Source organism: Aquarana catesbeiana, linkage group LG04 (genome assembly GCF_042186555.1).
Source record: "Aquarana catesbeiana isolate 2022-GZ linkage group LG04, ASM4218655v1, whole genome shotgun sequence".
Lineage (NCBI taxonomy): Eukaryota > Metazoa > Chordata > Amphibia > Anura > Ranidae > Aquarana > Aquarana catesbeiana.
Window position 1 is genome coordinate 138,858,924 of NC_133327.1, and position 15,544 is coordinate 138,874,467.

The window sequence follows — 15,544 nt, forward strand, 5'->3', positions numbered from 1 at the left end:
ACCTGAGCCGAGCCGCAGATCTGTTTGTCCATTCAGACATGGAGCCCTCTCTGTCCTAATTGGCTAACTGGCTGATGGACAGCAGCGGGAGCCAATGGCGCCACTGCGGTGTCCGAGCTAATCAGGAGGGAGAGTCCAGGACAGCCGAGGCACTCATGCACATCGCTGGATCGAGATGGGGCTCAGGTAAGTATTAGGGGGACTGAGGGAGGCGGCTGCACACATAAGGCTCTTTATCTTAAAGCATCAAGATAAAAAGAAACCTTCTGCCTTTGCAACCACTTTAAAATTATTTACATGTGATCTCATATGTCTGTGTATTTGTAGCTGCCGACGCTGGGGTGCCTTGGCAAAATGCCTAAAAATGGATTAAAAACTGTATACAAGCCAGCAGGTGGATCAAGCCTGCCTTTTAGTTACACAAAACCATGGGTTTTCATTATGCACCATTATGACTTTCTAGACACTGGCATCCTAACAACCAATGACGTCATCAGTTAATAAGGAGGATGTCTGTTGCCTCCACAGCATCCTTGTTTAACCCTCCTCTGCCCCTCTCCCTCAGCACTGGGGTGACATTAGCTGACTGATGGAAAGAAATTGAGGGAGAAAAGAAACATTGGACTACTTGTTAGTACCAGCGTGCAAAAGTGTATTTACTTTGGAAGAAAAAAAATCACATCTAACATTGGGTGTCCTACGTGTGGATGTTGCTGCATTGTGTAAAGAAATTAGAATAGTTTTTTTTACATTTTAAAATGGGGTGTCTCAAGATTGTCCATAATTTTAAAGGGTGCCATGACTGAAAAAGGTGGATTCTGCCTGTGCAGCTCCTCCTACAAGTATACTGACCACGGTAGCATAGCAGTCGATCCATGCTTCCACGGTCCATTTAAGTCTTGCGTTAGCCTGCTAAAGATACAGAAACACTGTGTAAGATCACAGCATGCCTGTATCTTCCTGCAGAGCCACCCCCTACCCATCCCTGCTATCGGATTGGTAAAGAAGGAAGCGACGTCTGCTGCCGGGTCTGAAAGCGTTCCATTGCCATGGAATCGCAGATACTGGGCGGAAGTTACTTCTTCCAGTACTGACATCAATATCCTGACACCAGACATGCCCACCGGCAGGTCTATGCATTGCTGTGGAACCAAGAGCGATTACGTGACCTGCAGGTAGGAGGCTGCACAGACTAGGGGCAATAAAAAAAAATAAATAAAAACACACACACACACAAAGATCACAGTCCGATCAAGCTCAATTTGACTTGTTGACAGATGGTGTTTGTAGTATCAAGGGTTACAACCACTTTAATGCAGTTACTAGGTTACTAGTCACAATTTATTTACCAAGCAAACCCTATTAAACACATTTCACAGAAAACAGTACTGGTTGCCATTAAAGCGCAACTCCACTTTTGTTGAGAAAAAAAAAAAAACATTCCCCCCTGGGTGATCTATGTAAATTGCAAGGATTATAACAAACTTTGTTGCAGATTCCTATCTTCTGTTATTCTGAAGAAATCAATGTGTGTTTCTCTGTGCCTCTGTTCTCAGTGGGTCTAATGGGGGTAGTTTCATAATTAACTGTCAGGTGTGGAGCTACAAGGTACTAATGAGGAAATCTGCTGGGCCTGCATCCCTTTAGACGGGTTCCTATTATAAGTACCTCTCAAAAAAATGAGATTTGTGTTGCAAGGGATGCCTGAAATCTGACTTGTATCTTAGGCAGACTTCTGGGAAAATTGGTGGGCCAATCACACAAGCAGCAAATTATGTTTTTGGGGGAGTGGTCAGTACACACTGTGTACAGAACAACCCCAGGTATTCTCAGAAAATTACAGAGTTTAAAAGGAAAGCTAATTTTTAATAACATTCAATCACAAAATGATTAGAGTCGCAATCATATGTGCTATATTATTTTTTCGTTATTAGCTATTTTTTTCCCCCACGAAAGTAGAGTTACCCTTTAATGGTTTTCTTCCTGAAAATGCCAATTGCCTGTGAGTCAGTCGGAGACAAGCATGCAGTCAGTGAACTCTGAATGCTACATTTGCTTACATAGCAAGTTTCAAGTCAAAACTTCTGAAAGTACTGAAGTTGTAACAAAAATATGACACCCAAGCAGCTCACATTTTCAGAAGGAAGTCAACAATGTAGACTATGTTCTTCTCTGAACACATTTCCTTTAAAGTAGTAAGTGCACAGGAAAAGGGGGAGTACATTTATATGACCTCTGTTGCGAATTTTAAGAATAGTTTAGCAGAGCATGAATCTACTATGGTCAGTGAGGGGTTGTAAAAAAAAAAAAATTATATATATATATATATATATATATATATATATATATATATATATATATCGAACCAATGCTGCAGCTGTCCCCCACTGCCTCTACAATGAGAGCTGAGCGATCAAAGACCACTAATCGCTCAGTTCTCGAGTCTGCTCTGCCCCTCCAGCACTCATTGGAGCGCCGGAACGCTGGGGGGCTGAGCTATCTGCCGGTCAGACATCTGGGCGGATCCCAACTTTATTGTCTGGATCCCTGCAGAGCCCAGACTGCCTCTGTGACATCAGTCCACAGCAGACTTAAGCCCCCCCCCCGTTAGGTGAATCTGGGTCAAAGGAGTGCAGAACTAAGTGCACGCCTGTGACCTACAGGAGAAGTATGGCCATACTTCTCTTTTAAGAATATGTCATATTAAAATGTCCTCAGCTTGGTTACAGCTCTACTTTGAATTGTATTCCTAGGTGAACACTGAAATACCTCTGATACTAAGCAAATAGCAACAACACAGTTATTCGCTACAATAAAATCTTAGATCATGTCTACATGCACTCATTTTCGCTACAATACAAATGAATAAGCACTTTAAGTCTATATATTTATAAATTTAATTTATTATGAAGTGACATTTGAATAAATACATTTCTGCTAAAAGGTAGACTTTGCAGCAGAAAAAGAAGTCTGTACAGAGCAGAACTGTGAGAACAAAGAATGTGACTCGTTCAGCAAGTAGTGCAAGAAACCTAATGAAATCAGGTCTACAAAAGATTATATACAGATGACTTTCTAAATATAACATGATTGCAATGTTCCCTGAACATTACAGTTTTTGCACCTCACCATTTGATTAGAGTTATTGCCCAAGGCTGCTGTCTAACCAAGATGGGGTAAGAAATAAAAGCTGATTTATTTGAAGTGACTAATGCTAAAATGTTGAAAAACCTCACCCCACCACAATGTTAAATAATTAACCCCCCCCCAGCGGTGTTACGTTTCCGTTCTAACATTGATTCAACATGTGCTTTAAAGAAGCATGGAACCAGTACTTACCAGTCTTCACAATTCATAGCATCACCATAGCCTGGAGTGTCAACCACTGTTAGACGAAGCTTTACCCCTCTCTCCTCTATCTCCACAGTGGACGCTTCAATCTCCACTGTACGTTCAATCTTATCTATCACACAGAGATGAGAACATGTGAGCATGGATGACAGCCAGGCTTCAAGCAAACATAGAACGAGAAAACTGCATAGTCTGAAATCCCAGCATAATGTGATTTAGAACACATCTTGGCAAGTCACATAAAAGAGCTACATCAAGCAATATTTGCATTCAATTAATCACATAGTATAAGCTACAATGTCTTTTCAGAAAAACACCACATTTTTGTGACCAAAATCAACACAGCCCATACTTCTAACAACCACTGATCTGTTAAAAGGGAAGGTGAGAACTTATGTGGCTACCACGCTCCTCCTCAGCATTTTTTAATTGGGTACAAATCAAGGCCATAAGCAATTTCCTTCCTGAGCTTCAAGTGTCAATAATGATGATGGAATGGTGGGGGCAAGTATAGTAAGGCCCTCACTCAGCAGTGGTGGTCTACTTAAAGTACGGAGGGCCACAAATATGGCTCCTATCCAACGGGCCACACAACAGAATTCGTACTTAAATTACAGATAAACAGCAGATATACATATTGAATTTCGCACACATACAAGCATGACATTTATCTGTACAGTACAAAGGTAGAATTATATTATATTTGACACTTACACAGTAAATCAATATTTTACAGAATTCAAAGTCATTGCTTGAACATTAACGTGGAAAGGTCATTTTTTTAAAATTAAATTAATTTTTAAAGAGTTTTTTTTTCCCTTATATGCGAGGTCTAAATTAGGTCAGGAAAAACCTGAACCAGCTTCCCATTTAGCTCACTTCCATTTGTGACTTATTGCTGACTAGATCTGCTTTAGACAATGACATGAAGTGCAATGACATCACATGTAACATGTAAACATTGTATGGGATTTTCCATTTTGTGGGTTTACATCAACCAGTAAAGTTGTTCTCATTTCCGTCTAAGTTTATTTTGGGAAATCTACTGACAGAACAATAAATCTGTTTTATGTTGAAGGCATAAAAGGACATGGTTTAAACATTATAAGGAACAACTAAATATACTTCTCTTAACACTGAGACAGTATGGTGATACTGAAAAGTCAGAGGATGCCTAAGGAAAAAGCATATCCTTCTTACATACTTTTCCTTTGGGTTAAAACCAGTCGGGTAATTATTTCTGAAGATTACAAGTTTGCGCCACACGCATAAAAATTTGTTTTATGTGACAAAGACATTGTTTTAGAAAAAAGCAACTACCACGATTGATCTTAGAGCTTTAGGCAATGTTCTCCCCATCTGGATTTTGCAATGTTTAAGTGCTGCTATTCACAACTTGGACTGGAATGACTGGAGGCTACCACTACCAAGTGTTGCAATCTAAAACTTTGACTGGAATGCAACACTTAGTGGTGGTAGCCTTCAATCTACAACTTGAACGTCTGAAGGCTACCACCCCTAAGTGTTTCAGTCTACACGTAGAGTGGAATATCTGAAGTTTACCACCACCAGCCACGTTTATATTGCTACATCTATTCTGCTGCATTTATTAGGGCTGTCACCAAAACCTCTGTTGTTCCCCTTTCGTGTGTCCTGAGTCTCTAATGCAAATCCTATTTTAGGTAACCAGCCCGCCAAGAAATTCAACAAGTCTACACACAGGGGTCCAGAAAAGGATCACCAGAATGCACAAATGTTGACATTCTGTTAACTAAAAACTGTCACTAGAATGAGCCTATACACATATATACAGAACCATCAGGTAGCAGAGGGAACACGGTTTTCTAACCAATATGCTGTTTACATCTATGGGCTCCATGCATTTCTCTCTGATGCAGAACTTTGATACCAGCAGCAGTACACACAAGGTTCCTAAATTTTGGGAAACACTGGTTTTGCTGCTTTTGGCAACCTCTTTTTGACAAATGCTTAATTTGCAGTACACCAACCAGCTTATATAGGAACACCAAATTGGGAAAAAAATAAGCAGGAAGGTGCAGAGCTTCCAGCCAAATTGACTCAAACATTCCAGCGATACATTGGCATCTAGCTGTGCTATGGTGCTGTGCAGTAGAGGGGATAATATTTAAGTCACTTAATGGTTTGATTCATGCAGCCATCTAGTCTGGGTAAAGAATGGGTTTGACTCCCTTTCTTATATGAGGCCTTTGCATATAGCGTGAAACTGACTTATACATTTCTCTCAAATCAAAAAAAATTTAATTTTAAAGGAATCGTAAAGGCAGAAGGTGTTTTATCTTAATGCATTCTATGCATCAAGATAAAAATGCCTTCTGTGTGTAGCAGCCTTCCCAGCACCCCCTAATACTTACCTGAGGTCCATCTCTGTCCAGTGATGTCCGCGAGTCCCTCGACCATCCGGGACTCTCTCTACTGATTGGCTGAGACACAGCAGCAGCACCATTGGCTCCTGTGGCTGTCAGTCAGTTAGCCAATCAGAAAAAAGAGGGGCTGGACCAAACGGCAGCTTTGCATCTGAATGGACACATGGTGCTACAGCTAGGCTGCCCCCATAGCAAGCTGCTTGTTGTGGGGGTACTGGACAAGAGGGAGGGGCTAAGGGAAACAGAGGAGAGACCTGAGAAGAGGAGGATCAGGGCTGCCCTGTGCAAAACCACTGCACACAGGTGGTAAGTATAACATGTTTGTTATTAGAAAAAAAAAAAAAAAAAAAGAAAAATTAGCCTTTACAATCACTGTAAACTATTCTGAATTGCAGACACATTGACAAATATGTAAATCTATTTGAAATAAAAATAATATACAGTTCAATCAATCACCTGCTGCACCGGGCACCACACGCTCAGGATACAAGTCAGTTAAGAAGAGGCTGTTAATAAGCGTTGATTTCCCCAGACCAGATTCACCTGCAGAAAAACACCATGACATATTACAGAATGAACTCCTAAAAATGATTCAGCCAAATATTGTGGTTTATTGGGGATAGGGAAATGGGGGGGGGGGGGGATAGAGGGAAGGGTTAATTATATACAGCAATCTGCCTATTCATGCCAGTTTGATCATGGTTGTCTTTGACATGAATACAAATGTGGCAATTTTAAAATGCGTGTCATATTTAATGATCGCAAAAAGTGTTGCTTACAGAATACCAATTATACATAAATATATGTTCCAAAAACCTGGTATGAAGGCAGTTCATTGGTGGACATGTGAGAATTGCTGGCAGTGACTATAACTGACCATCTTTGCAGAAAACTGCTTATTTAATGTGCTTCTGGGATAGTGACAATTAACCGAGACATTTTGAATCCGGTGACTACCATTACTGATGCCCCATGATCCATGTGTTCGCAAGCATCATATCGTTACAAAACTGCGATTAGTCACATTCAGTTGCTGACATCTTCAGCCATTCAAATCCATTATAAGAAATGATTTAGAAGGGTCCACTTTCCACAAAGATACCTGTATAGATAGACCTATTGGATACTCCTGACTGCTTATAACAAATGCAGAGTTATGAGGAACCTTATGAAAGCGTGAATAAACTTCTGGCGTATCTATCTAAAAATTTGATTTTATTTTTAACTTTTTAAATAACTTTGTAGCTTTTTTATGATTTGGTACATTTAAGTTAAGCTGCATATAGAGTACCACTACATTAAAACAAATTCACAGGGGAAATCTAGTTACTTTTTCTGCAAATAGATGCCCTCAGTCTGATGGCCAGTATTATTCAGCTTGCTTTCTCTGAGCCGAGGTCCTCCAGGACCAATCCCCAGCTTGTTACTGGACAGTGAAAAGAGAAGCAGCGCAGTGATGAGCTCATCTCTCTGGCACACTGATTTCTACTTCTATCAGCATGATTCTTGTCTGTAGATGAACTGCTTGGCTTCTTGTGCTGCTTTTTCGCTCTCACACTTTTAGATCTGCCTAAAATTCAGCCGTAAATAGCAATCTCATTGGAGGGGATTTCTTTCCCAGTTCCTAGTCTGTTAACACAAAAGAATGTAAGGAGATGTTGCCAACAGGGACCCAAACAGAAACAAAACCATGAGAAGTTCTACCCTTCGCCACTCTTAATAAATATTTTTATTCATTTCCATGTCCCTGCTGGAGGAGTTTTTATTCACTTCTATCCCTTTCACAATCAGGACTTAAAAGGGATATTTCTACAATGAAGATAAATCACAGCTAATCTGAAATAGGTCATAAACTAGGATGTCAAAAAAAGAAAAAAAAAAAAAAAAAAAAAAAAAAGGAGGCTGTCAGTGACTGTTTTTAGAAGGGTTACAAACCCTTTAATGCTTTGTCAAAGCTTGCTGTTCACACTGCTCTTATACAAGCTGAGGCCCATGTGAAACAGGCCTAAGGGCTTGCTGGGAAGGGATACGAAGGACCCAAGCAATTTCTTTTTCCTTCTTCAGATGTCCCAACCTCTTTCAGTAAAGGAGAATGCATATACTGGACCAGAGGTCTGTTAACTGCTTTACCTATCTTTTTAGTCATTACATTTTTTTATGGAATTAGGCTTGCAACATGCTGTAGAACACTTACCTACAACCATCAGTGTAAACTCAAATCCCTTCCTTACAGACTTACGATGAACCTGATTCGGGAGATTCGCAAATCCAACATACCCTGGAGTCTCTGGGTTTGTGAACTGAGCCTGCTGGTGGGATGAAAAAAAAAAAAAAAAAAATTATATATATATATATATATATATATATATATATATATATATATATATTAAATTTTTTGTTCTTGCTAATAAAATCTAGAAATACATACAGAAACGAAAAATGTTTTCATGGGAATATATGAACCTTTGATCTATCCAGACACAGTAAACATTCTCCAATGTTTTAATACTAAGCAAAACACAGGTGCAGGGAGGTTTTCACTATACAACAGCGGCAGCATTGTGTTACCAGGAGTAGCCTGAAAAGGTCAGAATACAATGGAGAAGATAAACTACAGAAAGCTCTACAAAGTACCTACTGTGCTGCTGCAGCTGAGATTGGGAGGTAGGGGGTTTAGCTGCTATAGAGCAACACCTGAGAAATTCATGAGTTCTACACACAAAGATCTGCAAATGCACAATGACACAGGGCTTCTCACACACACAGAAATCTATACTGCTGGTTAAAACACTTTATATATGTAAGCAATACAAAAGTAGTACATGAGTCTTTTGGACCACCTGCCTGTTCACGAATGCATGCATTAAAGCAGGGGTAGGCAACCTGGGGCTCTCCAGCTGTTGTGGAACTACATTTTCCATGAGGCATTACAAGGCTGGCAGTTACAATTACTCCCAGAGGCATGATGGGACTTGTAGTTCTGCAACAGCTGGAGGGCCCCAGGTTGCCTACCCCCGCATTAAAGGATAAGTCCACCCCAACACTAAAATCCCTGCATCTACAGACATCCACAATCTAACACTTGCCTATCTAACCCTGTAAAGAAGAAATCAGTATACATACCTTTTTTTAAAGTCCATCCGACCCGGTCCCAGGTGGGTGTGGAGGTGGGTGCAGAGGACACAGCCAGCAACGGAAGCCCAATAGTAAGTCTACAGTTGATGTTACTCCCCATTCATTTCACAGCCATTGTCGGCTGTGTCCTCTGCAGAGCTTCCGCTGCTGCAGCCCGGATCGGCTTCAAAAAAGTTATGTATAGTGATTTCTTCTTTACAGGACTAGATAGGTTAGTGTTAGATTGTGGATGTAGAAGATTTGTAGAAGATGTAGAAGATTTTAGTGTTAGGGTGAACTGTTCCTTTAAATTATGTAAACATTTCCAGACCAAGTTAAGCTTGCAATGTCATGCATACCCATTATTATTATAATACAGGATTTATATAGCGCCAACAGTTTACGCAGCACTTTACAATATAAAAAAGGGAGACAATACAGTTATAATACAATAAAATACAAGAGGATTAAGAGGGCCCTGCTCAGAAGAGCTTACAATCTAATAGGGTGGGGCAGGTGGTACAAAAGGTTGTAACTGTGGGGAATGAGCTGGTGGAAGTGGTAAAAAATTAGTTAGAGACGTTATAGGCTTTCCTGAAGAGATGATTTTTCAGGGATCGCCTAAAGGTAGCAAGAGTAGGGGATAGCCGGACAGGTTGAGCTAGCGAGATTCAGAGGATGGAAGAGGCTCTGGAGAAATCCTGGAGACGAGCATGAGAGGAGGAGACGAGAGAGCTTGAGATCTTGAGAAGAGCGGAGAGGATGATTTGGATGATATTTGGAGACAAGCTTGGTGATGTAGCTCGGGGCAGAGTTGTGAATGGCTTTGTATGTTTTGGTTAGTATTTTGAATTTAATTCGCTGGGTGATTGGGAGCCAGTGTAGGGATTGAAGTAGAGGGTTGGCAGACACTGAGCAGTTGGTAAGGTGGTTAAGTCTGGCAGCAGCATTCATGATAGACTGAAGAGAGGGGATAGCCTATGGAGAGGTAAGCCAATGAGAAGGGAGTTGCAATAGTCAAGGCGAGAGATAACAAGGGAGTGAATGAGGAGCTTGGTGGTTTCATTTCTTAAAAAGGGGCGAATTTTAGAGATGTTACAGAGGTGAATTCTACAAACTTTTGACAACGTTTGGATTTGAGGCTGAAATGACAAGTCAGAGTCTAGGATTACACCTAGTACCCTGGCGTGAGGGGAGGGACTGATGGTTGCATTGTTGATTTTGATGGAAAAGTCGTGGAGGGGGGCACGGGCGGGGGGGAATATTAATAGCTCAGTTTTAGAGAGATTTAGTTTAAGGAAGTGGTGGGACATCCATGCTGATATGTCAGTAAGTTAGTAATGCGAGAGGAGACTGAAGGAGTGAGGTGAGGAGTAGAAGATAGATTTGGGTGTCATCGTGGTATTGGTAGCCGTGGGCAGTTAGCAAGTGACCAAGGGAGGAGGTGTAGATAGAGAAGGGGTCAGAACAGAGCCTTGGGGGACCCCCACAGAAAGGGGCAATGGAGAGAAGGAGACAGTTGTAGGTGACACTGAAGGAGCGCTGTGATAGATAGGCAGAGAACCAGGATAGAGCAGAATCTCGGAGGCCATGAAGAAGCCTTTGGCCCACCATTAACAATCCCAAAGGGAAGCCATGAAGAGGAGCCCCAAGGGAGGACCTGATCATTTTTACAAGTCACTGGATATTTATTTCAAACAAACACTGAAGTGAACTATGCTAAGAGCACTTTATTGCTCCCTTTCTCACCTAACAGCTCTCTAGTAATCCCTAGAAAGCAGCTGTGAAAACTCTTATAATTTTAGTTTCAAAAGTCTCATGTCCAGTATTTTTTTTCCAGTTGGTTAAGGTCAATCTTGCGGACCCAAGCACAGCATAATTTAGCTTCTTAGCAATGGTGCAGCCGCAGAACCTACCCTGCTGGTTCAGACAGCGAGGAAGCCACCCCACTAAAAGATGGTAACTGGAGTTTTACAGATTCTGTTGCTAGTGAGGACCATTACTAGATTAACAAGAGCCTAGGGGGTCATTGAGACAGATGCTGACACCCACAGCTCATGAATGACCCCCCTTGTTTATGTAGCTTCAGCCATCAGGTGCTGAGTGTAGACAGTCTATTCATGTCCATTGGGAGGCAGCAGCAGAGACACATCGCTCATCCCAATTTGGCAGCCATGCAGGTGAGTGACCATGAATGCAAACAGTCTGCGTTCAAGGTGGCTCACCTATTTAGCTTTCAAAATCGGGATGAGATGCTGCGTGCATGCAGCCACTGCATCCCAAACATGCCCCAGCATAAAGAGACACTGAATAATATCCTTATTGTCCAATAATAAATACACATTCACCATTTAATGGCCCTGCAATATATTTTTCAATAAATTGTTTCTTACTGTGTGTTTCTGCATCCTTCATGAGCTCCCGAGAATCTTATTTTCCCCTCTCACTTCTGTCTGTTTGGAATGAGCAGTGCAATTTAGTTGCAGTCATGCTCTTTTCACACTACACATCACATAGTCCATCTTAGAAGCAAGTGAGGGAGGCTACGTTCCTACATACTAATGTAGCTACCCTCCTAAAATGGTCATGCGTACTGGGCACACTAATAGCTGTGTGTGTAGCAGCCATTTTCTGCCAGTCACAAGTCTCCCATGCCATTTTGTCATAAGAAGGCATAGCCACAGCCCCCAGTGATTTTGGAGGATGCGCATAGTAATAATTTCTGTTATGGAAAGGGCACTTTAAAAAAGGAGAAGATTGAGGTTTTCATAAAACAAAAAAACATCCATACTAACCTCGATCTGATGCTGCAGCTGGTCCCCACTGGCGCTAAGCCTGAGGACTGAGCAATCACATGACCGCTGATTGGGCAGCCCTGAGCAGAAACTGGTGACTGTAGGACACCGCTCTCTGATCTGCTCCTCCATCGCTCACTGGAGTGCTGGGCTGGAGAGGGGGCGGGCCCAGCTGGCTTTGACTTTCAGCTGAGTGCCGAGAGCCGGAGCCAGCTGTCAATTAGGCAGTTGGGTGGATCCTGACAGTATAGTCAGGATCCTTGCCGAGGCTAGAGCAGCTCTGCGATGGCAGCTCACAGCAGGCTTCAGACCACTATTAGCCGATTCTGGATTACAGGAAAACAAACGTAAGTGCACTCATGTGACCCAGAAGAGAAGTATGGCCAAAAAAGGTTTGGCCACACTTCTTATATGCTATTATTAACTTCGATTCCTGCTGTCCTAATCCTGGCTTTTTTTTTCCTCCCAGCTACAGGACATTTAATGCATTGGGGCAATACTATTTCAATTGCTTAGAATGCCTGGCTGCTGCATCTCTACTAACCTAAGATTCTGCAGCATTTTGGCTAGTGAGTAACTGCAATTACATAAGCTTGCCAAGTGAGCTGTCACCAGAGGCACAATCGACAATGAGATAAGGCCCATATATTTATGTCAGATCACATGCTGTAAATCACCACTATTCTTACCTTGGACATTTTCAGTTATGGCAAGAAAGCTGCAAGACACAAAATAAAAAGAACAATTAATATAATAAATTACAAAAAGAGATGACTGCCAACAAGGACACATTTGAAAAATTTGATACCACCAGACATAGTGAAAAATAGACATGATGCCTGTAATTACCAGATTTTAGCTGTAATTTTTAGTAAATGATCAAGATCACACACTATACAACTTTTGTTGTCTGATTTCCTTTAGATTTACCAAAACTATGTAGTGCAAGGGCATGCCCGATTGATTACAAATTGAAACTCTTAAAGTGGTTGTAAATCACAAAAAAGAAAAAAAAAAAAAAAAAAAACAAAAAAAACACCTGCAAGACAAAAGGCATAATGCGCTAGTAAACATAGCATATTAGCTCATTATGTATTACTTACCTTAGATTGAAGCCCCTGTAGCGGTCCTCGTTCACCTCTCCGGTGACATTGCTCCCGGAGTTACTTCTGGGTATCGCAGGCTCCGGCACTGTGATTGGCCAGAGCCGCGATGACGTCACCGCCGCGCTTGCGTGTGGGAGCCGCCGGTAACGGCGCAGTCTAACTGAAGCAACAGCACATACATGCCGTTGCTTCCGTGCGGATGTGCTGATGACGTCGGCACATGCAAATACAGGGGATATCTCCTAAACCGTTCAGGTTTAGGAGATATCCAGGGTAGCTACAGGTAAGCCATATTATAGGCTTACCTGAAGAAAAAAGTGTGTTGTAAGGGTTTACAACCACTTTAAGATTTGACCTCATATTACAGTATATGGTTTTGAGAAAGCTGAAGGGAAAAAAAAAAACCTACAGAAAATTGTAGTGTCTATCCAGCTATTGTATCTGATGGATGAAGAAAAACCATTGCCTAACCTAAAAGGTGAATCGGATCATTAAAGTTACAACGGATTAAGCAGGGCAAAGAGGATAGTTGTGCAGTGAATCTCAGGACTCGATGGACCAAATCCTTGGCATGTAAAGCCAAAATCATATTTACAGAATATTTAAATGGCACGTCCAGTTGTTTGCCTGGAGTTCAACTTTAAATAACTTGACTTTTTTTTCCCCAATTTTGACTACCCTAATTCAAAGATATCTTTTTAAATGTCCATTTGGTTTATACACAGGTCAGCCCACAAACCATTAAAAAAACTTCTGCAGGCAGGAGACTATACATTTTAATATTTCTAAGAGCATAAAAGAGGTGCTCAACCTTGCTCTTCCATCCTCATCTCCTACTCCTTTTTCCTGCACTATTTTTATATTAATCTTGGTATAAATTGAGGACACAGAGGGAGATGACAGGCAGGAAGGAGGGGAGGGAGGAGAACAGGCAGCATATGACGGAGGGACGCACTTTGACCACAGTGATCAGGGCAGAGCAGCCCTGGTTATCGTGGTCCATTTAGAGAGGGGATACAGGAAGTGCCATGTTGGGGGGGGGGGTTTTACAGTTTAGATTACCAGGCCGAGATTTACTCCTTTTGCCGCCCCAAGGCCGGGTCCTTCATTGCCACCCCCCTCCTACACACACACCACCATTCTCATCCTTTATCGATGACTGCTACAATAGATCAATTAAAAACATATCTCCACACATGAGAACACTGAAAATAACTGGCTTTAATTGTACAGACTGAAAATACTTCAGGGTAAGCGCGAGAGGGGTAAGGATTTTCGGCGGGCAATTTTTCAGGGCAATGGCTGGTGTTAGTGCTTCAATCATCCCCGGCACCATGTTGGTATGGTATCAGGATGATTGAAACACATTACTTCTATCATTACATTGTAATGTAAAATGACATAGTTCAACTCACCATAATGCAGAATCATTGGGAGCCCTGAGCGTGTCACTTGCCACGCTGCCACCAGATGGGGATGTCACTTGCCACGCTGCCACCAGATGGGGATGTCACTTGCCACGCTGCCACCAGATGGGGATGTCACTTGCCACGCTGCCACCAGATGGGGATGTCACTTGCCACGCTGCCACCAGATGGGGATGTCACTTGCCACGCTGCCACCAGATGGGGATGTCACTTGCCACGCTGCCACCAGATGGGGATGTCACTTGCCACGCTGCCACCAGATGGGGATGTCACTTGCCACGCTGCCACCAGATGGGGATGTCACTTGCCACGCTGCCACCAGATGGGGATGTCACTTGCCACGCTGCCACCAGATGGGGATGTCACTTGCCACGCTGCCTGGCTGCCACCAGATGAAGGAGGGCGGAACAGCGGTGCGGGCAATGAGAGATGTCATCTCCCTACCCCGCACCGCTGACATTACTTCTCGATCTTTTAAAAAATGGCGCCAGGCGGCGCAATCACGCTACTGATACGCCGAGCGCATACAAGCTTTCCGGAACCCGGCCGGCTTCGGAACGGCGCATGCGCAGTAGTGGGCGGCTCGCATCCATCTTTTCTAAGGGCACTGGTGCCCTTGATCGACTTTAACAGGCAGCCCAAAAGGGGGGGTGGCCGCGAAGTCGCCGCATGAGCGGCGCCGCCCCTGCACCACTGCCGCCCCGAGGCCTGGCCTGGCCTCGGTGGCCTTGTGGCAAATCCGGTCCTGCAGATTACACAGCACAAACACTGTGAGGGGAGAGCTGAGCGATCAATGGTGTTTAATAACTCAGTTCTCAGTGCAGACCTGGCGGGGGACAGATGCAGCATCGGATCAATGCTACATCCACCTAGGGAAGTATGGATGTTTGTTTTTTAAACCCGAACTTCTCTTTTAACCACTTTTCATTATTCTGAGTAGACATCATATGATGTCCCTCATAACAGGCCGCTCGTGCGGGCACCTGGGAGCATAGTGATCGGCGGTGCAGAGTGTCCCTCAGGCACACCGCATCTCCGATCTCAGTAAAGAGCCTATGCCGTGGGCTCTTTACCATATGATCAGCTGTGTCCAATCACTGTGTAAATAGGAAGTGTCGGTTATTGCACTCTGACAGCGTGTGAAGAGAGGAAAGCAGATGAGCAGCTTTCCTCACAGGGAGGATCTGCACTGATAATCAGTGCAGTGATCATCAGTGCAGCCCCATTAGCGATGCCTGCCAGTGCCCACCAGTGATGCCCATCAGTGATGTCAATCCGTGCCCAACAATGATGCCAATCTGTGCCCATCAGTGCCGGAGAAAAAATTACTTATTTACAAAAGGTTA

General features: G+C 42.8%; 1 protein-coding gene across 5 annotated transcripts in view; it reads right to left on the reverse strand.

The window, feature by feature from the left end:
* The window catches only part of SEPTIN2 (septin 2), a 71,705-nt gene that overhangs the window by 33,321 nt on the left and 22,840 nt on the right, over positions 1–15,544 (reverse strand). For 3 of the 5 annotated variants that reach the window (XM_073625768.1, XM_073625770.1, XM_073625769.1), the window contains exons 2-5: positions 12,355–12,383; positions 7,951–8,065; positions 6,213–6,299; positions 3,340–3,463 (exon numbers count right to left, since the gene is read on the reverse strand). In XM_073625768.1, the coding sequence (XP_073481869.1) occupies positions 3,340–3,463; positions 6,213–6,299; positions 7,951–8,065; positions 12,355–12,363 (335 nt within the window). In that variant the 5' untranslated portion in view covers positions 12,364–12,383. The remainder of the gene's footprint in view (positions 1–3,339; positions 3,464–6,212; positions 6,300–7,950; positions 8,066–12,354; positions 12,384–15,544) is intronic. The other 2 variants (XM_073625771.1, XM_073625772.1) reach the window with 1 other exon arrangement.